Source organism: Passer montanus, unplaced genomic scaffold (genome assembly GCF_014805655.1).
Source record: "Passer montanus isolate IOZ18808 unplaced genomic scaffold, ASM1480565v1 scaffold25, whole genome shotgun sequence".
NCBI classification, from domain to species: Eukaryota; Metazoa; Chordata; class Aves; order Passeriformes; family Passeridae; genus Passer; species Passer montanus.
In genome coordinates, this window is record NW_024367149.1 from 8886984 (window position 1) to 8910684 (window position 23701).

The window sequence follows — 23701 nt, forward strand, 5'->3', positions numbered from 1 at the left end:
CTCCGCCGCTCTCCTGCTTGTGCTGAAATCAGAGCTCAGCCTCTGAGAGCTCCCTCCAACAATGCTGCCTAATGAAAATGATGGCACAGGAGAAGAGCCTGGTAATGAGACATCTCAAAAAAAAGTCACACGTGCTCGCTGGAAGGTGTGGGAGCGCTGAGGTGAACTCCCCTGGATTTTCAAACAGGTGGAATAATGACTTCGCTAACAACTGCAGAAGCTCCTATCCTGGAACTGGCATCTTTTGGTTTAAAACAACTTGTAAGAGGGAAGTAGCACCTGTGAAATACAATCTCTGAGCTGCTGCTGGCTGCTCCTCTGCTCACACTGAGGCTCAGGAGTGCACAGGACAAGGATGAGCTTCCCACCCAAGGATCCCCCTTAACCACAGGCTGAAGTTTTATCCTGTGCTCCTCCCAGCTCCATGCACAATGTGGGAAGGGAGAGGGCATCTTTTAATATTTAACATTCAAATGAAACCCCAGCATGTGAACACTGAGAGCTGCCCCATCTCTGACTCCCTCCTCACTGGCTGGCATGCCTTTTGCTTTTCAATTCACCCAGGAGATGTGCAAAATTCCCACTCAGGAAGGCTCCTCTGGATGGGACTGCACAGGATTTTCTACCTTGAAAAAAACCAAACCATACTAATAAGGTTATCCAGGTATTCAGAGTAAGTGTCCATTGTTAATAAGGAATTTTTCAGCACTTCTAGCTTGCAGCAGTGAGTTCCCTGAGGCAGGTATCTCTCTTTTTTGTAACATAAATTTACTGCTCCTCAGGTTTCACTTCTTGTTTCATCTATTGGCAGGAAGTAGCTGTTTTATCTTTCCAACTCTCTGCACTAACCACCCTAATTTTATCCAGCTTCTCTTGTGTATTTCCTATCTGCTATCTTTTTGACTCTAATCCCTTGCAGCATGAAGGCATTATAGAACTTTTGCAACTTTTTTTATTTATTCCATTCTCCAGTGCTGTGATCCTGTTGACATTAAGGGATAGGCAATTAATTTTTCTCTGTATGGTGAGAAAAGATAAGAAGAAATCAGCTAAATTTACAGGTCAGAGATTAAAGAGAACATTCAGTCCTGCACTTGGACCACAGGAACACCTGGCCACTGCTTCACTGAAATTGTTGTAAGAGCATCTTACTGAACCTCTGGCATGGTCCAGACCTTACCTCTGGGACTGCCCAAGGACTTTCGAGCCTCTAATTCTATAAAATCATGTCAGATTAATTTTCTACTTTTATAATGTAATTTTCTAATTTTATCATTCTCATCACTTCTATGAAGAGGGGAAGAAAGTGGGGAAAGATTCAAGTGAAGGTTTCCACTGTGAGAAAAGTTGCAACACCATTAGATGTTCATCATTAGTTGTTAAATAACACACATAAGAGATTAAAAGACTCAGTTAACACAAAATTGCTCATATCCTCTACTTGCTGAAATCCATGTCAGGTCATAATTTGAACAACCAAATTTTCAAGATCTGCTTTGGGAATAAATATTTCAAGGATAACTTTTACAGCATACTAGAAAGCAAAAGTAAAACCTGAAAGTCTACAGAATTATATCCTCATTCTCATAACATACACAAAATCAAAAGCACCGAAAAATAAAGATGAAGGCAAATTTAAGGTATAAATAAAATTCAGTAATAACTTTGTATTCACTTCCTTTTCCAAGTACTACACTTTTATTAATTGCCATCACACCTGTGAGAAAGCAACAACTCAGCTTTGTCTTATGGGCTGTCCTGGTCTCAGCTGGGATCATTTCTTTTTGTGCTTAGTTACCAGCTGGGCTTACACCATGACATGGGCTGTGTTTTATTTTTCCTAATCAAAGGCATTTTAATTTAATTAGCCATTATGTTGTAATTTTTCCTCTATTCTTTTTTACAATTACAACATTCCCCTTGCAGAGCAGCAGAGGGGAGGGAGCTTCCATCACTCCCACGTCCCACAGGCTGTCAGTGACATCCTGATCTCCCTCTGCACTGGTACTCACTGCTCAGTGCCACTGGCACCTCTTTCTCCATCACGAAGAAAGATGAACAGCCCAGGTAGTCAGGTTCAATTTCACTCCATAGATCAGCTAACTAAGAGAGCTGCAGCAGAGCATAATTTACATCCCCCGTCAGAAGTCTGAGCGTAGCTGACAGCCAACTTCACACAGCTTTGTCTGATCTTAATCCATCCCTGCACTCTGAGTTCCAGCAGCAACAGCTTAGCCCAACTGAAACCTTTTAATGCCTCCCCTACAACACAAACTGCTCCACTGCTTGAGAAAAGCATCTTCTTTATGGAAAGAAAAAAAAAACCAAAAAAAAAAAAACCTCAAAAAAACCCAACCAAACCAACACAGCACAGAAAAATATAGATTAAGCATTCAGCTGTAACAAGCAAAGTGAAATCCAAGTAAATGTTCCCCAGGTGAGTTTGCTAAAAAAGGGGCACATTTTCTTAATTCTGAGTAGTTTAATACAGTTTTTGAGAAGCAAAAGTTTGTCTTTTTTAATTAGTACCTTCAGCTTTGAGCAAAGCACACTCAACTTTGCAGGCAGCACTGCTACAACAACACTTAACCAGGCTGAGCCTTTCCACCAGCAGTGTCTAATGGCTCACCTAAAAACGGCTTTGCATTGAAATAGTATTAATTACAACTGATACTCTCATACTTGATAAAGAAAACTGCAGTTTTCCCCTGTGCCTGTCGAGTGACAGAACCGAATGTGGCACCGCTCAGAGCAGCAGCGTCCTCCTGGAACTGTCACCCCACATCCAGCTCAGGATCCTTCACAGCAGTGAAGCTGAGTGACAGCGAGTTAAAATTCAGCTTTTAACTCACATTGGAGATTGGAAAGTCAATGAAAACCTTGTTTCTTTCGGAGCCATTAGTGCTCAGTGCTTCTATAAGAACAGGTAGAGCTGCTTGAAATGCTGGAAGCTCATAAACACCTGAGAGGGGAGCCTCTGCTGAGGAGAAAAGGCTTTACAGGCAGGAGTTTGGCTGGTGTCTTTTAATACAGAAAACCAGCATTCTCTTCTGTAAAATCAGTATAGTTTATCTGCCCTTCAGTGATTCACAGGACAAACCACAGAACTTTTTATCTGATCATCAGAGACATCACCTAACCACATTCACACGTGGGAAGATTCGTGCTCAGACAGAACAATCCTTGCTCCTTTAACTGATGTTATTTAGTAGCTAAGAAGCACAAAAGCCTGACTCTGCGTGTCGAGTCCATAATTTTACATCGCTGGATTTCCAAGATTTACATCTGTCATAAATATCAGAAACATGAATCTTGGAAATCAAATATTAAAATGAGGGATGATACTGTGATGCACTGCAGCACAGGCAAATTGCTGTCATTTCCTGAGAGGTGGCAGCATTTCAGTGGTGGCTGATTGCTTTATTATTTTTACATTCATTGCCCATCACTGAAGTATGCAGGTTCATTTTCATTTTTAAAAAGTGGCTCTAAAATAAAATTCCAAAATGCACCGTTCACAATGGGCAGAGGGCACATGTGATTTTTGTGAATTCCTCATCTTTATTTAGTTTCAAACTTTGAGATGTACTTTGAGATGTGGGATAAAAAAGACACACATCCACCTCCATAGGCAGAATTTATAGATGTATACAGCATCTCTACTGATTTTGTGTTTCAGTATGTCCAAAATATGTCCTGCAATGGAAACCTTAGAAACTTACCATTGCCAGTTTCTTGTAGAGCAGATTCTCAAAAATACTTCCTAAATATACCTACTCATCTGCCCTTTCCATTCCAGAGAAAGAGAAGAAGGATATTTTCATTTTTGATGGAATAAACTAATGGAAAAATACCTGCCTACATCCTTCAATGGAAGCACCTGTTGACACACACTTCATTACCATCAATTGGAATGTTCTGTGCTTAACAAAATATAATCACAGTGTGTTGTTTTTCACAGGGGTGTGAAACATCTGAATGTTAATCCCCCCGTGTTTATTTGTTTACTGTTCACTATGTGTTCCTCCTTGCACACTAAAGATTTGCTGGAAAACTCCTTGCTTGACTCATGCTTTCTGTACAAAAAGGCTATTTCTGTGTCCATCCCCACATGGGATTTTCCTACGAATTTTATTTACTGCAAGAAGGGGAACCAAATAGAAAAACAGTTCCATGAGTACTACCCACACTGAGTGGGAAAACACCAACAGCACAAGTTATGGCTTTTAAATTGTGGCTTTAAGAGAGCTCAAAGTCCTCTGACATAATTTTAAAAAGGTGAGATTCCCCATATACGTAATTTGCTTTGATATCCTTGTTCTTTGCTCCAAATCTTCCCTTCTCCTGCAACTGCAATCTCATTGTTCCGTATTTGATTTCTCTAAGTGCAAAGGGAAGCAGGAAAAATGGTTTTCTATTCAGTGTCAACACACCTGATGGCAAAAAGCAACCCAGCATTGTGTGAGTAACAGGAGCACTTGGCACAGACAGTTCCCAACCCTCACCAGACCTTCACAGTCACTAATTCTCCTTTCTGTATTGGATCCAAACCATTTGTGGATGCCCTGGAACTCCATAACCACACAAATACAGAGCCACTGACAGAGCCCAGCATTATTAAACACCTCCAAGCCTCCCTTTGGTTTCCTAGACAATGTGCAAAGGTGAGGGAAGAATAAAGGCACCCTTCAAGCTGCCATAAACCCTCTCTGATAAGCAATCAATGCCTGAAAATTATCCTCAGTCCAAGTTCAGTTAGGAGAAACCACTTTAAGGCTCTTTCTCTCAGGTTATTTCCAATTCCATGGCAGCAAAAGGAGGTTTATTTTCCTAACAGGTTATTCTAGAAACCTTCATGGGAAGTCTGTTATGGAAGAATATGCACAGAGAAACTTTTTCTCAGACAAATCTCAGACTACTGTGAACAAGGATGGAAGTGTGAGTGGGGTTGAGAGGGATTTAATAAAGGAAGGAATAACTGAGGCCATGGAGGGCAAGCCAGGCTTTTAGAAGGCCTCTCAGATATAGTCAGATGCACTTTTCTAGCAACACCTCCCTAAACCAATTAGGGAGAAAATCCCAGCAAATGGAGACCCAAAAAAAGATAAGGACAAGGCAAATCAAAATAGATGCTGCAGTTCAGTGAGGCTCCTGACACGGCAGGGAAGCAATATATTTCCATCCTTGAAACAAATATACTGACATGCCTGGTGACTGACCAGCGTGTAAATTGTGTTTTCAATAAATACATGAAGCTTTGTTTCAAGATTACAAAATGCTTCTTCCTATAATCCATAAAAGTTAAGCTTTGGCTCTTTTCCATTAACTGCTCTGATCTATCTCATCCTTGTGGCACTGCTTATGCACCATCACCTCTACTCTGCATTGCTGGAATTGCTCTTTACCTGCAGCCTCTGGAAAAGCATTGCAGAAACATTATATTTAGACAGAAATGGAAAAAAATACTGTAATGATGCCAAACTGCAGTAATTAAAGTGAGACAAATTAAATTGGGAAGACACTGAAAGACAATTTGCTTGAAGTAACGTATTTCAGCCCACCTAAGGAAAAGAAAAATCTAAACAGTTTTTCATTTAGGGTTATGGTTAATTATTTATGAAGGTAAATCCATAAAGCCTAACAGCTGTATTAGAGAAATCTTCTGCCTGTGCATTTGCAAACACTGCAATTCCCACACTCCCAAGTTACTTCTGGGCTGTAAGTTTTGATGGGGAAGTGAGGAAGAACAAAGATTTTTTCAGGAATATCCCGCTAAAGCCAATTTGGAAAGGAAAAATTTTGATTTAGATTGAGACTATAAAAGGAGTTGAGGAAAACCCAAGTGTGGTGTGATTAGAGTTCCAATACTGGTGAAAAAAAGTTCCCATTTGGGTGTATTTAGACTATAAAGGATTCTCAACATGCAAGGGATGTTCAATATAAAGTGACAAATTTAAGATATTTTCAAGGCAATCACTCAGTTTAGGAAAAATGCACCACTAAAAGTGCTTGATTTGCTGTAAGAATTTTTGTAAATAATTTAAGGAAATACGTGAAATTACAGACCAGTTATTATGCCTAATTTGATTCAGCATCACAGCATTCCTCAAAGGGAGACAAGTCAGAAATATGAAACTGTCAGAACTTCCTTAAAACTCAAGCATGATACAGCCTAAATCTGGCACACAGCTGAAAAAAAAGTGGAAGAAAAATTAAAAAGAAACCTAAAACAAGGATGACATGATTTCTGTGTACGCCTTTTGGGACTTAAAGGCAAAAAAGAAAAAAAAAAGTCATTTTCTGCCAAAGTTATTTGACGGAAGTTGTTCAATCCCAAATTTCCTTTCTATCTGCCTTGGGCAGAATTCTCAATTTCCTACAAGCAGAGTCCAAAGTGGGTTTGGAGCTCCCTGGCACCTCCGGAGCTGTGCAGATCCAACACCTGCCCCTGAGGCCGCCTGTCATTTTCCCCGATGCCACTGACACAATTTCCCTACTTTTCTCTCTTTGTTAACTCATAAAGGGAAAACTGGAAAGAGAGCAGCTTCTGCTGCAGGCTGGATTCATTAGGAATGTCCTGACAATGTGCTGCCAAACGAAGGGAGGCAAAACTGCTTCAGAAATACTGGGAATATTTTTGTGTTTTAATTGTTTCGTGCTGCATATTTTACCTGTGGGAGATGAAAACATTTACAGCCTTCCACATGTTTATAGAAAGATGTACATCTCTATCAGAGACTGAGGGGGGAAAATGGGTCCAAAATGAGAGAAACAAAGGTGAAGAACCTGCAACAGCTCAGAGCAAGAAGGATTTAATCCAGCTCCAACTCCAACAGCAGTTGGATTTCTGAAGCAGCTTTTCTCCTTTCTCCTCAGTAGCAATTTCCTCCTATTTCTATGAAAATAAAAATATTAGAGAAATTCCTCTTTCCTCACATTCCACAGCCACTTTGCCTTTTTCACTAACAAAGAAAATAGTGTGCCTGTGTGCTCAGCAGCTACTTGGGTGTTAAATCCTTACCTGCTCCTCTTCCAAAGCCCTTCCAACACGGGGTTTGCCACATCTGTCTTACTGCCAGGAGATTTTCACAGCATTAAACTGCCATGTCTACAAACCACATTGTGTTGACCATTCTGAAAACTAGAGACACCTCACATTGAAAGGTGCATTTATTCACATTTAAAAGATAACCAGAGAAATCACTGACATTAATTTATTTCCCTCCAAGAATCCTTCCCCACCCTGTAAGCAGCAGACCTGGAGTCACATATGTTTATTCTTACAGCCGGGGGACCAAAATCCCTTCACAATGACAAGATATTTAAAATCTCTCCTTCTTAGAGAGCCAGCTTTATTTCAGGCATCTTAAAGAGAAAATCACATTCCCTCCACAGAGTGCTCCTTTAAGAGCCTGGATGTGGCTGATGCACTGCCCAGACCCCAGCAGTAACTGGAATTTAAAGCTTTTAGACAACCTGCAGCTTTGTCTACACTGCAATATTTTGTGGGTTTCTTGCCTAGCTGGAGTGGGGGAAAACCCCCAAACCTTCATCTTGAGGATAGTGCTATTTTTTTCCTAATTTTGTTTATCTAAATGTTGTGCCATGGACAGGCAGCTGGGCCACCAATTCCCTGAAATCACTGCCATGTCCCCTGCCCTCAGCTATGTCACCAGACCACTCACACACTAATGAAAGTGTGTGAATACATCATTTCAAAGTGTAAATTCTAGGAAAAGACATTTCCATACTGGTTTCAGCTAACAACAACTGTAATTTAAAACACTGTCTTGGTTTAGTAACTTCCTGGAATTTGTCTGCACTGATTTCAGCAGATTTATTTTGACACAACTGAGAGCTGAGCCCACCCCACTGAATGTGCAGGCCTTTTGCATTATTACAAAGCAGAGTCCCCAGCAAATTTGCTTTAAGTGGGGCAGCCCTAGCAAACGAGAAAGTAATCCTCTCCTCCTAATTTCCCACAAGAGTGTGAACATTTTGTGGTAGGCTTCTGGCTTATGTGAAATCTCCCTGAAGAATCTTCACCCTGGAGCTTAATGAATGACACCACACATCAGACAGGAGCCAGACAGAATAGAAAGTAATCCTCTCCTCTTAATTTCCCACAAAAGTGTGGACATTTTGTGGTAGATTTCTGGGTTGTGAAATCTCCATGAAGAATCTTCACCCTGGAGCTTAATGAATGACACCACACATCAGACAGGAGCCAGACAGAATGTATCTGTAATATCTGTAAACTGTTCTCTGATCAATCCCCTACCTCAAAAGTTAAATTAGAGATGTGATTTTATAGGAAGATGCTTATTCCCCACATCTTTCTTTACAGGAAACAGCTTCTTCCTTAAAGTCAAAATCCTTAATCATTAAGTGAGTCCCTGGTTGTGTGCCCAATTCCATAAATTCTCTAAGTTCAGAGAAACCCCAAGTGCCAGGTTGGTTTGACTTTTCCTGCCAGCATCTGGGATGCAGCAATTCAGCATCTGGAAAAGTAAAAAACACCCACTGGGGCCAGTGGTGACCCTGGCCAGTAAAAAGAGCAACGTGGATAGCAAGAAACCAAGGCCCACAGCCAAGATAACTTCAAGTTATTCGATATTGATTCAACATTAAAATCCTCTTTGTTCTACTAAAGTCAAAATGAAATATTTTTATGTATTTTGAGCCTTATTAAAACCTATTCTTCCTTTTTAAAACAAAACTTAATTGAAACCAGCTAGAAGAAGAAAGCTTCATTTATCACAAAGTGACATTTTGTAATTAAAATACAGTTCAGAACAAAATGTTTAGCTGCAAAGGCGTGAATTTTCCCTTCTTCACCGTTGCTGCCAACTTGCTATTATTATGAGTGCAGTTAGAACCAGAAAACTGGCTGTTGCTTCTTTTCATGAAAATTAACTGGAAGGCAAGCAGGGATTGTTTGTCAAGAAACAAGATGCCAATTTGCTCTCTTTTTAAGGCATGGTGGAGATGCAGTGCCGTGACCACGCACTGAGTCCTGTGGGGCTGGTCCATAGCTAGTGACAAGTAATTAAAAATGGCAACAATTCCTTCTCCTTTCTTACTCTTGCTTCCTTGAAGGCTCCATTTTCAGGTCAGCATATCTTTTATTGGCACAGTTGCTCTGTGTGTCCTTCTCTAAACATACCCAACAAGTTCACAAGGCTTTTCAGAGACAGCAGTACCCCCCAGAATAGTTCTGGAAATCTGGAACTTTCAGTTGCAGGAGGTTAAAAGCAGGAAAGAAGCTTGAGGTTATGGCAACAAATCTGACCATTCTGAAATTTCTGTATGGGTCTCTAACAAAACAATCAGGCTGGTTTTAGCATGGAATCTTCAGAATTTTCATTTCAGAATGGAAAATATTCCATTGTAAAATGAAAATGAAAGATTCCATACTAAAATTAACATTATACATACTGCACATGAGCACTGCCTTTTACACTCACTTCTTGTGCTGAAAGGGCTCTGCTTGTAATAACTATAAGCTGTTGTAAGCTGGAAACCCAAAGCTGACTGACAAATTACTTTGGAATATACCAACTCATTCATTCCTTTTCCTAAAACAACAATCTGTGTGCTGGGAAAATCTCTGTGTGTATGCACAGCAGAAATAAATACAAACCTTCTCATGGAGGCACAGAACATGTACAAGAAACTCTCATTCCTCTAAGCAGAATGGAAAAGGGAACAATCATTTCCATGGAACCTTCCACTCTGAGACAAAAATAAAAGGAGCAGAATTTGGTTTCAAAACCTGCCAGTGAACTCAGAGTGATGAAAACATTCTTGCTCTCCTCACCAAGTGAGTGTGCTCCCAGGGCTCTGAAGTAGGTTAATCCCATGATTACAGCATTTGTAGAGGTTGGCAATGCTGCTCCAATCTCCTGCTGTACTTAGACACCAAATGAATAAAAATGCCTCTGGGACAAAGGTTAAGTACATTAAAGAAGAGTCATATGAAGCTTTAGCCACACCTCTGTCAGACACAAGAAATGAAAACCTGCAGGATCCAATGGCTGGACATACTCAGTGGTTCAATGCTTTTTGCACAATCTTCCCATCCCTAACACTGCTTAGGAGGTTTTTAAAAAGGGAGCACAAAGAGCACCTCCAATCACACAGTGAGTGTTGGGATTCACTGCCCTGGAGGGATCCAGTTCCCTTTCCAACCCTGTGTGTGAAACATCATCCTCTGGAGGAATTCCACCACTGCCAATGGAAGCTCTGGTCCAGCTGTGCATTCACTGGGACAAGGCTGTTCCAGCTGCCCTCCAGACTCTCACATCTAATGGCTGAATTCCAGACTCAGAGCTGAAATTTTCATGAAAGAAAAGTTTCCCTCAACAATTCTGACTTAGCTTTCACTTAATACTACTCACTATTAGGCTTGAGATGAGTAAATGTATAAATTAATGTAAATAAGTAGGTGAAACACTGATAAATAGGAACATATTAATTATGAAATCTCAGACCTCAAAGCCCATCACACACAGCAGATCAAATGAGGACCCTGCTCCAAATGCTGGCAAAGGAACTTTCAGAGGTGATGCACTTGGAATATTTTGCCTTGGTCATAAGCAGCATAAGCATATTAATGTTTTCTAGACATGAGAGTCTGGCTGACTAAACACCCATATTCCAGGGATGCTTAGTTTATATAAACAGCACTGGCAAGAGGGAACTTCTTGTGCTATACACTTACTAATTAAGATAATTCACTTTTGAGTGTAAAAACACTAAAATTATTTTCTTGGGAGAAAACACCCAGTTCCTTCTTCCAAGTCTGTGGGTTTTTTTCTCCTCACAGACCCCCATTTTCAAATCTTTCTGCTTGTCAGTTCTGAATAACTTGGTAAAAAAAATGGTATCTAAAGGGTTTTGAGTTTAATGCAGGCCAATAACCTTGAATATTTTAAAGCAGCTAGAAAGAAGCCTACCCACACATTTCAGCAAGTCTAAAGAGACATAATTTGAAAGGTATTTATAGCTAGTGCCTCTTTATTTTCACATCTCAGGCTTTTAGAACCTTTGCTCTAAACCTAAAGGGGAAATTTTCCCCCTTTGAACTGGGTTACTTCAAATGGAAACTTCATTGCTAACCTTAGAGAATTCAGTCTCCTCCAAACATCATCTGCTTTGACAGAAAAAAGTAAATCAGTCTGTGTTTGGATATAATTAGTGTGAAATGACACAAACGACAAAATCTGGCCTGCAGAGGTTATGGGGCATTAACAAAAGATGATGTTGTAATAGTTTAGACTTATCTGCTAGAGATGGCCTGTGTGGAACAGAGCAAGAAGAAAGCACAGAAAATGTAACGCTGCTTTCACAGAGTTCATCTGATGGTCAGTGAACTCACACAAGCTTCAAGTTACATTTCTGAAGGTAACTTCACATTCCTGAAAAACACATGAAGAGATGCACCTTTGGTGTCTTTTCCCCCATCTCACTCTCTAACCAGAGCATTCCCCTGTGATCCAGCAGTGGAAAACAATCTCATATCCACTGCACAAATTTAATGAAACATAAAAGTCTTCTTTGATAACTTCACTCAAAGGTGTAGCTCTGACTTCCCCACTCTTGTGTTGGCCAACAGTTCCAGATGAGCTTCCTCGTTATGAGATATTCTAAACCAGATTACATGTCCATAGAACCTCCCTGGAAGCTGAACTGTGAGTAGATGGTGAAAAACAAGTTAATTTTCACACAAGGCTTCCTATTTCCTCAGTTGGGAACATTTTACTACAAAACTGGACTCCAGTAGCAATTGTCAGGTTACTTGTTACAAGTGACATCTGTCAATCTTAACAGGCAACAGGAAATACATTTTCCATAGTGTGTTTATAGAAGTGTTTACTGCCCCTTTAAATTTGCAATGATTACTTCATTACCAAACAAACATAAATCTCCCCTCAAAATCATTTTTTGTAATTATATTTTGTCTTAAAACCAGAGGAGTTTAATACAAAGACATGAAGTATTTAATATCAGCACACAATAATTTCACATACTAAAAATCCAATATCTGACTGCTCTGTGGACATTTAACCCCAAATAATTGGTTCCACCACAAGATTAAAAAAACCCAAACCCAAACCTCCTCTTTATCTTTATAATCTTTTCAGTACACCAGCAGTTTATGCATTGAATAGAATATGAGGAATTACTGAGTTAAGAAATTACTGGAGAGAGTTTACTAGGTTTTTAAATATATGAAATATATATTTACTTTATCATTATTTGCTTAAATGACCATGTCCCTGAAAATGGTTGTGAGATAATTTAAAATGAATGAACAGTGAAATTAAGATAAAATCCTAAAGGTTTTTAAACACAATAAAATAAAGGTTCATTGCTTCCATGAGATCTGACCCCAGGAACCTTGTTGCTGTCTTTAAATATGTCTGCATTAAAAAACCCAGACATGATCCCTACAAATTATCATTAAAGTGAGCTTTCAGGCTGGTAGGATTCCTTTCAAGCTATTTTTGAACACCCAAGCTGTCTTTGTTTCACTGAAGTAAACATCTAGCACTGAGTGGGACCACTCTTGTAGGAAATGACTTGGCCTAAAAGGAATTATTATTAACTAGCATTGTCCTGGACCTCATTAACATACACACATGCAGATGAGCTTCAAAGTATGGGCCTTTCCATAATTTTAGAGTTAGATAATCTCTGATAAACCTCAGTGTCACTAAAGATTGTACATCCCCCTCTGCTCTAACCCTGGGATCATGTTAAGCATCTGCATCTTAACCAACTCTCAGTCTCTTTTCATTTGTTCCTCTGCCAAATTAATCCCCCCCAAATCCTGCTCTGACTGCACTCCTCTGAGGGCATGCACTGATGTCCAGTCATTCACACTATTCATTTTAAACTTTATTCAGAGGTATGTGTGAAAAGAATTTCTCTGATATGTAAGGAATTTAGATTTAGATTCCATCAATAGCCACAGATCCACATTCAGGCTTGGGTTTCCCGCAAACAAAGCATCAGCTCCATCCTGAGTGCCAGGCACAGACAGCAGCCCCAAGTGCAGCACATTCCCTGACCACTGTCCTCCCATTCTCTGAGCAGGACAAAGGTCTCCAGGAAACAGCAAGATGAGCTCAGCTCATTAAAAACTGTATGAAAATGTGTATCCTGAAGGGATGTTAAATGAGGCTTACACAGGCAACTTTGAGGCTCTGCTTCCTTAGAATTTTAGTGCTTAACCTTAGAGCCCCGGCATTTCTTTAATGCAATTAAACAGAGGCATAGATATAATGGATTGCTTTAGTTATAGTATAGCACAGGGAAGGAAAATAGGCAAGAGGGATAAAGAATTCTGTAGGTAGCTTTCATTTTGATCTCCAGTGTCTCTCAAGCACTGCCATCCTTCTGACACGCTCACCACAGCAAAGGCTGTGTTCTTCCACATCCAATTTTACTGGCGAGGGCTGGTAACATGATTTTTAAAGAGACATTTCAGATAGGTGCATTTTTTAAAAAGAACTATAAGCCATAAATATCCTATTAAACACAACAAACACTGAACACACAAGGTAACCATGTCAATATTAAACTTAAGCCATGCCTGAGTACAGAGTACACCCAATTTCCCTGGTGCATTTAATTCACTTTTTGTGACTTTGGACATTTGAATTCAATTTAAAACTTACACAGGCAACACAAGGCTGCAAAAAAAAGAATGGTTCATCCAACTACTACTGGTGTTTTTGCCTTCCACCTAGTTATCAGCACATTATTGTGACGTGTGAATATTACCCTCTTATTACTTTCAAGGCAATTTTATATTTAAAATGAAATTAATAGTTAACCTCAAAAGACTGCACTTAATTTCATTTCACTCCCTGAATCATCCTTTTCACTACACAATTCTCCCTCTAACTAAACTAAGAGCGTAAGAGGTGTAATTATAGATCACAGATTAGCTGTTCAGCATTTGCTGGTGGTTAAAGCAGGGTAGACGTAAAAGTTGGCTCCAGAGGAAGCTGCTGCTCCTGTCACTTGTAGAAGAATCTGCTGTGAAATGTTAATATTTAGAAATCAAAGCTGGAGCTGTCTGTGCTTTTGGACAACTTGAAGGATATCCTACAGCCACTGAAACCACTGGAAGAGGAAAAATTCCCCCAAACCCTGTAGATCACCAGATTCAGTTACCTCCAATGGAAGATGCTGGAAACACAAATATACCTTTTTTTTTTTTTGTTCCACTCCCAACAACTTTTGTGTTGATGGAGCAACAGCTTGTTTGCTTCCCTGACTGCCCCATCACAAAGAGAGACGACACATCCTTCCCACCTCTACTTCAAACTTGATCTACTGGGAGCAAGGACAGGCAGTGTTGGGACTCTGCTGCCAAATGACAATTCAGCCTCCTTCTCCTGTTTTTAATGCTGCTTTGCAGCAATGAGTAATGCTGTCTCTGGGAAATGGAAGTGAAAGCTACTCTGTTCTTGTCAGAATAATAATGGATATTGTGTTGGCAACTATTCTCCCGCACTGCACAACTGCATAAATGAAAGGAATTGGGAAAAGCCAATACTGGAGTAAATAAAGGGGGTAAACTGCTGCTTGCAAATAAGTGATAATTGGGTTTGGTGTTTCAGCCTGGGCAGTGAGAACAGGATGAACACAGTGTCTAAATCAGAAGTGATTTCAACCCCACTGATCATCTGTGGAGAGAGGCTTTGGGGAGAGGCTCTGGCTGCTCAGGAGGCTCAAAGCTGAAATATTTTAAGAAGTTGAACATCTCCACACGAGGTTTTACAGCCAGAACCAGACTGAAAAGGGCCTTTGGTAGCTCTCAGGTTTATCTCAATACTGGGATGTTCCAATACTGGGCTATCAGCTCCCTGCCAACTCTTGTTGCAAGCAGAAGGAAAGATGCCAATGAGCATTCAAGTACATTCCTTTCTTTTCCATACAAAAGACCCCCACAAACACATTACTTAGTTAAGCAAACTAAATATTGTCACACATGCAAAACCAAGCAAATGTAAAAGCAGAGAAATGCTCTTTTTCCTGTCCTTATACAAACACTAGCTATTACATATAATAATGTTTAGATAAAAATAATACAAATAGGATGTCATTATTTGTGAGGGCATATTTATCTCTCATTCACTTTCAAGAGAAATGTTATGCTTCAACACATTCCCAGAATCACAGAATAAACTGAGTTGGAAGGGAATCACAAGGAACATCCACTCTACCACTGGACAACCCAAATACATTTTATGTATATATATTACCTTTATTCTGGAGGACCAATAATGTCCACATTGATCCCATACACAGAATCATGCATGAGGATCACAGCCACATCTTTTCTTCATTCCTAAGGAGCACAGTGAATGTCTGCCCTGACATATTTATCACAGGAAGTCTGAGCCTATTACTTGGCCAAATTCCCTACATATTTCTTTGAGCTCTTTAAGAGGAATATACCACAAGGCATGAATGAAGGGCTTACAGTTTCTGTAACAGTATTTCAAAGTGGCACCAATTCTGTGGGCGAGTTTTTCTTAACCAGAAGCGGTCAGATCTAAATAAACATTTTTAATTCAGGCTGTTTAAACACACAAACCAAACCCTGCATATGTCTGTTAACTTGTATATTCCTCCACAGTTTTTTCTTCACAAGCTGATTAATGAAATTACTGTGATGTCAGCAGTGAGAGAGTGAAATGTGCTGGTTTAAAACACAAAATAAGAAACAGGATTCTCAGATTACACACCAAGCTCTGCCCTGATTTGTGCTGTAATCTTTGGAAAGTAAATGAGAGATCAGCACTGGCTTTTGATGCAAGGATCTAACCATCTCTGAAATCAATTTGAATTTCCCCCATATGTACATAGGTCAAGAAAGTTAAACAATTTCCATAAATTACATAAAATTATATAAGATTGGAGGAATTTTCCCTAGTAATGTGAAAAGGTATACACTGCAATAATGTGGACACCAATGGTAGGTGTTACCTGTTTATTTCAGGGAAAATTAGTGAGAAATTTAATAGTGGGATCAAAGCACTATTCCAAATTTACTTGTGTTTGATATCCCTTCAGCAAAATGGGAGCAGTTATCAACACAGCTGATACCTCTAATCTGTATTATACAAGTGAGAAAACACTTTACTGCATTTTATGGGAAATTCTGCAAGTAATAATAATGTTGATGAAAAAGACAAAATGTTTCAGAAAACTACAAATGCCCAAAAGCACGTAATGCAACATGCTGACAGAAATGTTATTCATTAATATTTATTAGGCAAGAAAATATCTTTGGATGAAGAATGCTACAAAAATATTATCATCACCAACATACTTGTCCCTGTAGAATATTCTTCTGTGAGCCATATTAGGAAACTTCTACTTATCCAAACCTCTGGAGGTATTTTAGCTACTAATCTGGATGAATTAGGTCACTCCTGCTCAGTTATTCATTACACAATAGAATTTTCTTCCCTGAACTCTCTAAACAAAAGTTTCCATTTACAAAAGTTCTAACATAAATTTTGCAATTTTGCTGAGAGTCTTTTCAATGACTGCAAGCAGAGAAAAGGTTTTGCTGAAAATTAATGGATTTGTTTAGAAGTTCTAGTTCCTTATCAGCCCCAGCCTCACTTTCTCAGTATTTCAATCAGATCTCAGGGATAGTTTTAGAGCATAGGAAGATGCAGCCAGAAACAAGGTACAGCACAGGATGCACAGGAGATGCTCACAGCAGATCTCCCAGTGCAGAGCACTGGAGCACAGCTACACCCACCTGTATTTATGGACTGTTACATGACTCAAATCCTCTCTGGAATATGCATTGCATTGTTCTCCTGATTAACACTTTAAACTGAAATGCTTTGATGACTGTTAAATCATTGAGAAATCGTAATAGAAGCTCTTGAGAAATGCTGTTCTTAATATTCAACAGATTATTGATTCCTCTGCTGAGGAGCAGCAAAGTCACACCAGCCCCAACCTTAGTTTAGGCAGATTTCCCTCAATTAAATACAACAATAAACATCATATCTGCAATAACAGACAACATCCATCACCCCCAAAGAATCCTTCAATTAACAACCACAGACCCCCTTTGGTACATGGTATTTAAAACAGAATTCATGAGCTCCCTAATTGATGATAGGTTATTGGATAACCCTTGTTAATTATAGCTACACAATGTCAAAATTAATGATTTTCCCACCCCCTTTCAACTTGAGAATGAATTCATAACTTATATCAACTCACAAAAGACGTGCAATTAATATTGTCAGTAATCATTTCACAAAAGAGATTTGTTAAAGGCAGGCATGTGGACACAATTAGTGTATCAATTAATGTTGCTGTTACTTGATCTATAAATTATTGAAAAACTCATAGCTACTGCAAGGAAACAAAGCAAATCCACTCCCAGTCAATGAAAGAAGCTCCTCTGTTCATTACTCTTTAGATCACATTTAAATTTTGCTGGATTCCATGAATCTTAGCTACATAATCAGAAAAATAAATGAACCTATACCCATGTGACATCTTGAAATGCCTCATTATGGTGATGATGCTTTAAGTGTTGATAGTTGATCACAAAGTTTTTAAAAAGAAGTTAATTCATTATAAAAGTAATCCACCATCACTATCCAATTCATTAAAAAAGTAATCCACCATCATAGAAGTTATTAATTTAAACTGAAGTTCCAACCTGGAAACATAGCTGCAAAAACTGCACCAAGATCGCTGTGTGTCAGCAAAATTGTAACTTTTACATCCATCAGAAAGCTCCATTCCACTCTGGAGTTTAGCAATGATTAGTGCAAAGACTGGATTCAAATGAGGTCTAAGAAGCCCAAAAGAGGACTGAGGTAGCATCAGGCACCTCTGATGGAAACTGACAATGACAAAACACAACCTCGTTTAAAGGCTTCCTATCCCCAAAGGCTTTTAAACTAACTAGGTAGCTCCTGTTTGATCTTAGTCTGACAAGAGTTTTGCTCCTGGGGATGCAAAGGTTTTCCTTTAGACAGTTAGACAGACCCCAGCCTCTCATTAGTGCTTAAAAGACCCAGGAAATAGATGTGACTCTGCCACAGGCCCAATCCGCATGCGAACGATCCTGCAGCCACTGCTTTCCTTTTAATCAGCACTCAGGAGAGATAAAATGGGACAATTAAGCTTTTTACCATCCCAAGAGGATCAGACTCACATCTCCCACCTCCAAGCCAGCCCTGCCACGCAAACCCCCTGGTGCAAACTCCTCACCTGGCATGAACCAGCTCTCCCTCCTGGAGCACGGCTTGGGCACCTGGATGTCCATCCAGCCTGGACACAGCACCCAACTCCAGGCCAGGAGAAAACCTCCAGCTCCAGCACAGCATGTCCCACCCTCCCTAAATGTCCCATTCCTACTGGCTGGGTGCAGCAATCCCCAGCTTGGCGCCCTGCCTGCTCTGAGCTGCTCCCAGATGCCATGTGCTTCCCACACGCTCTGGAAACCCAATAAACAAGGAAATCTCACCCAAGGAGCATCAACCCCCATCATGCTGAGTGCCAACGTGCCCAAGCTCCTCTCTGAATGCGCTTCCATTCTTTACAAGTCCCTGTCATTTTGAAAATTGACTCAGGAGTCTTACAAAGGGGATACAATGAGAGATGGAATTGCAGAACAAGCCCTAAGCTTCAAATAGAAAAACTACAGAATTTAAGTGCAAGAGAAAGAGATTAAATCTCTAGGAAAGTCCCCTGGCCTGCCCTAAGCAGACCCAGATCTGTGCTAAAATTTGGTAGCCGGGCTCACTTCTTTACTGACCTCTCATTTCAATTTTCCTGTTCAGCTAATTTTGCGAGAAGGGATTTTCCCAGGCAGTTATGAGTGTGAATTCAACATCAATGCAACACATTTCCCCCAGAGAGGTTTCTAAATCAATTTTAATTCTGATAGGCTCAAGTAAATGTTTTCAATTTGATTCAATAATCTATACACACTTACAACAAGGCTTTTCCCCCATGTACTACAAGACAAACATGGTTTATGTTTCTAACAACTCCGGCTAATAAAAAAATTCTAATTTCCTATCCTGAACGATACAAACACACAATTTTTATTCTCTTCTTAATGAACCAGATGACATAAACAAACAAAATAACATCAGCATTTAAGAGCATTAGTTATATCATTAATTCTCTAAACACTTCTTAAAGAACACATGAACTTCTAGCAAACTCACCAAAAAAAAAAATTATATTGCCAAAAAATGTCCTCAAATTAAGCTTTCTAAATCTCCTGAGAATTTTTCACTATTTCCACTTAGAGAGCAATGTGAAACCTCTCCAGGATATCTTTTAAAATGTGAGCAAAAAAGATAATTACAAGGAAGTTACCAGCAGATATCAGCAAGAGTGGCATGAAGATTAGGGCTGGAGGTGGGGGATGGCAGAAATATAATCTCCTCTAATAACACCTAGTGCACTGTAAGCCTGTAAAATGGGATAAAGTGTAGGAAGGAGGGCTCTGGAGGTCAGGGTGAAACACTGGACCACAAGGGACAAGGAGCTTCTCAGCACAGGGAGGAAAAAGTGACAATCTGGAGGGGAAGGGAGGTGCCTGGCTCACTTCTGTTCCCATAATGGCATTTCCAGGTCAGTTAAGATTCCACACCCCTTGCCAGGAGTGTGACCAGAAACACTTCTATAGCTCACCCAAACTTGGATCATCAGATCAATACAGGCTGAATGGAAGGAAAAATGTGTACCTGATTTTTCAATAGCCTGCTTTTAAGGTTATCTGGGGAGCACTTCTAGAGTTCACCCAAACCTGGATCCATCAGATCAATATAGGCTGAATGGAAGGAAAAATGTGTACCTGATTTTTCAACAGCCTGCTTTTAAGGTTATCCGGTGTGATAATGTTAACACACAAAATTACAGTCTGATATGATCGTGTAAATATTGAACTTACCCACAGAACGTCAGAGCTCCTCAGCTGTGATTCTGTGCAAACAGCAGCTTCTGAGAGGTTTTGTATTTAAGTTCTTGACACTGCCTCACAAACCAGCTCAGATGACAGTGGAGACACTGCGGATCTGGCTATGACCACAAAGCTCATGGCTGTAAAAACACCATGCCTAAGTGAAGTGTTCCAAAGGGAACTGCTCCGCATGTGACCACAGAAAGAGTTTTCTGTGTGTTCCCAGCACATCAAAGAAATATTTGGAAAAATCTTTGCACCAGCATTGTCATTTGCCCCATCTGCAGTACAAATCAAACTATTTCCCTGTCACCCTAAAGTCAACAGTCCATGCAACAGAGCCTTACAGAAGTTATATGAAATCCTAAAGAAACTTCAACCACACATTCCACCCTTCTGGCAGGAAGTTAGTCCATCCCAGCAGCAAGACTTTGCATTCACACTCACTAAATATCATTAAACTCCTCCTGGACTTTTTTCCTAACCTATCCAGGTTATTAAATTGTTAACTAATGACATCACAGTGGCTTTAACTCAAGGTAGGCACAATTACCACGAAATGTACAAGTCACTGTTTTCTTTTTTTTGGCCATTGTACATCAGTAAGAAGAGCTGCTCGCATTTATCTGACACTTTATACTGCTTTATATCCACACACCTTACAAATCCTAGGAATTACGCTTTGTTTCATTTCAACACTCCAAATAAGAAACACCACCTTATTGGACGCTTATGCAGACAAAGAGAACTAAAGATTTAGCTGACTCTACACAGAAGATTTAGGCTGAGATCAGGAAAGAACCCAGTCCTATGCTCCATCTCCACCCTAATCCTCATCCCCTTAGAGTCACCCCAGACCTCCAGAGTGGGATACAAATGTGGGACACACATTCCGTGTGGTGCTGCGAGCTGCAGAAGGCAGGAGAACTACCAGAACAGTGGATAATACAGCAAAATAGGCCTGCCCCTGCTCTGGATGGAGAGGGGTGCATGGCTCTTCCAGAAGAGCAACAAAAAACTGAGCTGAGAAAATAAAAAACACCACAGCAGAAAAAATAAAAAACACCAGAGTTGAAATTTCTGTTTATACAGCAAAGACTGATTTCTTGGGAATACTCAGTTTCATTGCATAATCAAACTCATTGATTAGCAACATAAAAAACTTCATGTTAGCACTTGCTACCTGCCACTGCTCGCAGTTAATGAACTTGGGGAAAAAAAGGAAAAAAAAAAATCCCAGTTTTTCACGTGTCCATCACTCCCACTATACAGAGGAGAGCTCCTTTGTTGGAACACAGGGAAGTGCATACAACTCAATGACAAGTAAATGAGCACACCAAGTTTCCTTTGACTCTGGCTCTGTGGGATTTGAATAGCACACAGAGTGTGCATTGTGTACCTTGTCTGTGTGAGCATTCACTGCCCCAGCCCTGGGGTGGATGCACTCACACTGCACACACAGCACCGAGCCACAGTAACCCTGGGGATGTGCCACTGCCATTCCCTGTCCCTTCCAGCTCTCCAGACACTCACATCACTGCCACACAACGTATTTTATACTCCCCCTCAGCACTGAAGGTAATTTTCAGAATTTCCATTTGGGGGATAGAATCGGATTTTGGGCAGAGAAGTGCTCAGCTATTGGGATTTATGAAAATGTTTTTACAAGTTGGATGCTGAATATTTTATTAACATAAACATCAAGTTCCTAAAAAGAGTTGTTTGCTGGTTTCAAAAGTTTCAGCCTCCAGCAGAAGAAATAACATAGGAGACACACATCAAAAAGATGTTATCCATACTGCAAAGAAATGACATTTTTTAATTTCCTGCCTGCCCCCAAAAACTGAATGATCATACAACCAAACCACTTTAACTTTATTTGCCTTAAACATCTTAGATCACATTCTCATTTACATCAAAGTTCTCCTTTTCTTGCCTTTCCAGACTGGAGCTTTTTTATCTTAAATGAATCATTTCTTACTTGTGACTGTAGGCCTAGAGCAGTCATAAGGTTTTTAAACCATCTTCCTGAACAAACACTTGAAATTTTTTAATTGCTGTGTTTCCTACAAACTCTAGGATAAAGATTTCTGATACAAAAGCCAAAGGGAACACAAGGCCTTAGTAAATGTTTTGGTAGAATTGCTGCAGTAAATGGTATTGCTGCCCAGCAGTTCAAGTTAACTATGAGTAAAATTTACATTATACATTATAAAGTTGCATTATACATGAGTCAAATTGCATTATACATATATACATATATAAGCAAAGATGAGATTTTTTTTTTTGCCTTGGAAAAAACCCTCAGAAGTAAATGGCTAAATTGCATATCCACAGAAAGAAAGAGAATAACAAACCCTACAGCTCACAGGAAAGTTCAAATCTTGCTGTGTTGAGTATTAAAACTATGAAGCATGATTATTTTCTTTTTGTTTTATTTTTTTATTTGAGTAATTAATATTAAATCCGTTTTCAATCTCACTTTCATGTGTACATTTTAAAAATAACCAAATATGGCTACACAGAGCAATAAGAACTACTATGAGAATTCAAGGTCTTGGGCTCCAAGTTCATCAGTACTTAAAACCATAAGCAATAAAAATACTAATAAAAATGCAAGGAGAAAAATCCCTACTAAAAGTCTTTAAGCAAGGATAAGCACCGAATTCATATGGTCCCATTTCACACACTTATCACTCCAAAGAACTCTCTACAGTCTGATGCAAAATTGTAAATACAAATATGAACTAATCAACCATCATTTCTCCACAGCTTCTCCTTAATTTTGAGTTTTCTTCCTCCTCATTTATATTTCCATATACCAGATTACCAGATTAATTAATCTTTCCACAGATTGCCACTGAGTTCTCTAACTTCACAAAGTATCAGTATCAAACTCCAGGAAAAAGAAAGAGCATTTGAGCTCTGGTTAGTTCAAAACAAAGCAGAAAAAAAGCCATTAGAAGAAAATGTGTTTATCAGCAGAGAAAAAGAAAAGTGATCTTTTGTTGAGTAAAAACAGTATTTCTCTTTGTGAGCCATAAATAATATGCAAATTTTTTCTCATATTTCAAAAGGATATATTTTTTATGTCACAGAATCAAACCCCATATTTCTGTACCAGACTTCCACTGAGCTTAACAAATCCCACTTTCACTGAGCACACAGATAACACAAGAGCCACAGATGTGCCAAAGGTGGCTGATGTAGGAGCTGATTAAAGTACAAAACACACACAAATAAAGAAAAATGAGTCACTACCTTTCTTTTTGGAGTCTTTCTTTGTGCTGGTTTTAACAGCCACTTGAAGTTCTGTCTCAGTTGACATCCTATATCCTTAGTCCTCTTCACACAGATCCAGGATCTCGGTCAGGCTCATTTAGAACGTCTCTCCAAGAGAATAATTTAGCCTTTCAGATACTATAACCCAAACAGTTCATCTCATTCACTCCTTTTGAGTGCTGTTAGGGAAGGAAACAAAAAGGAACAGTCATTTTCTGAGCTTAAAACATGAACGGAAAATAAAAAAGCCAAACCATTGCAAGGGAGGAACATATTAAGTTCTCCATCTACTGAGCCAATTGTCCATGATTTTAGATGCTTAAGCATAGTTATCTGTGACCACCTCAAACATCTGTATTTGAGGTGTTTTGGCATATCCGAGATGCCTTCACAGCCTAGAGACACTGCTCAGGGTGTAGAGAAGACAGCACTTCTGGA

General features: G+C 39.5%; 1 protein-coding gene across 15 annotated transcripts in view; it reads right to left on the minus strand.

Annotated features, from left to right (window-relative positions):
• DAB1 (DAB adaptor protein 1) overlaps positions 1 to 23701 on the minus strand; it is a 409388-nt gene that overhangs the window by 78024 nt on the left and 307663 nt on the right. For all 15 annotated transcript variants that reach the window (XM_039711669.1, XM_039711665.1, XM_039711666.1 and 12 more), the window contains one exon: positions 23243 to 23442. In XM_039711669.1, the coding sequence (XP_039567603.1) occupies positions 23243 to 23309 (67 nt within the window). In that variant the 5' untranslated portion in view covers positions 23310 to 23442. The remainder of the gene's footprint in view (positions 1 to 23242; positions 23443 to 23701) is intronic.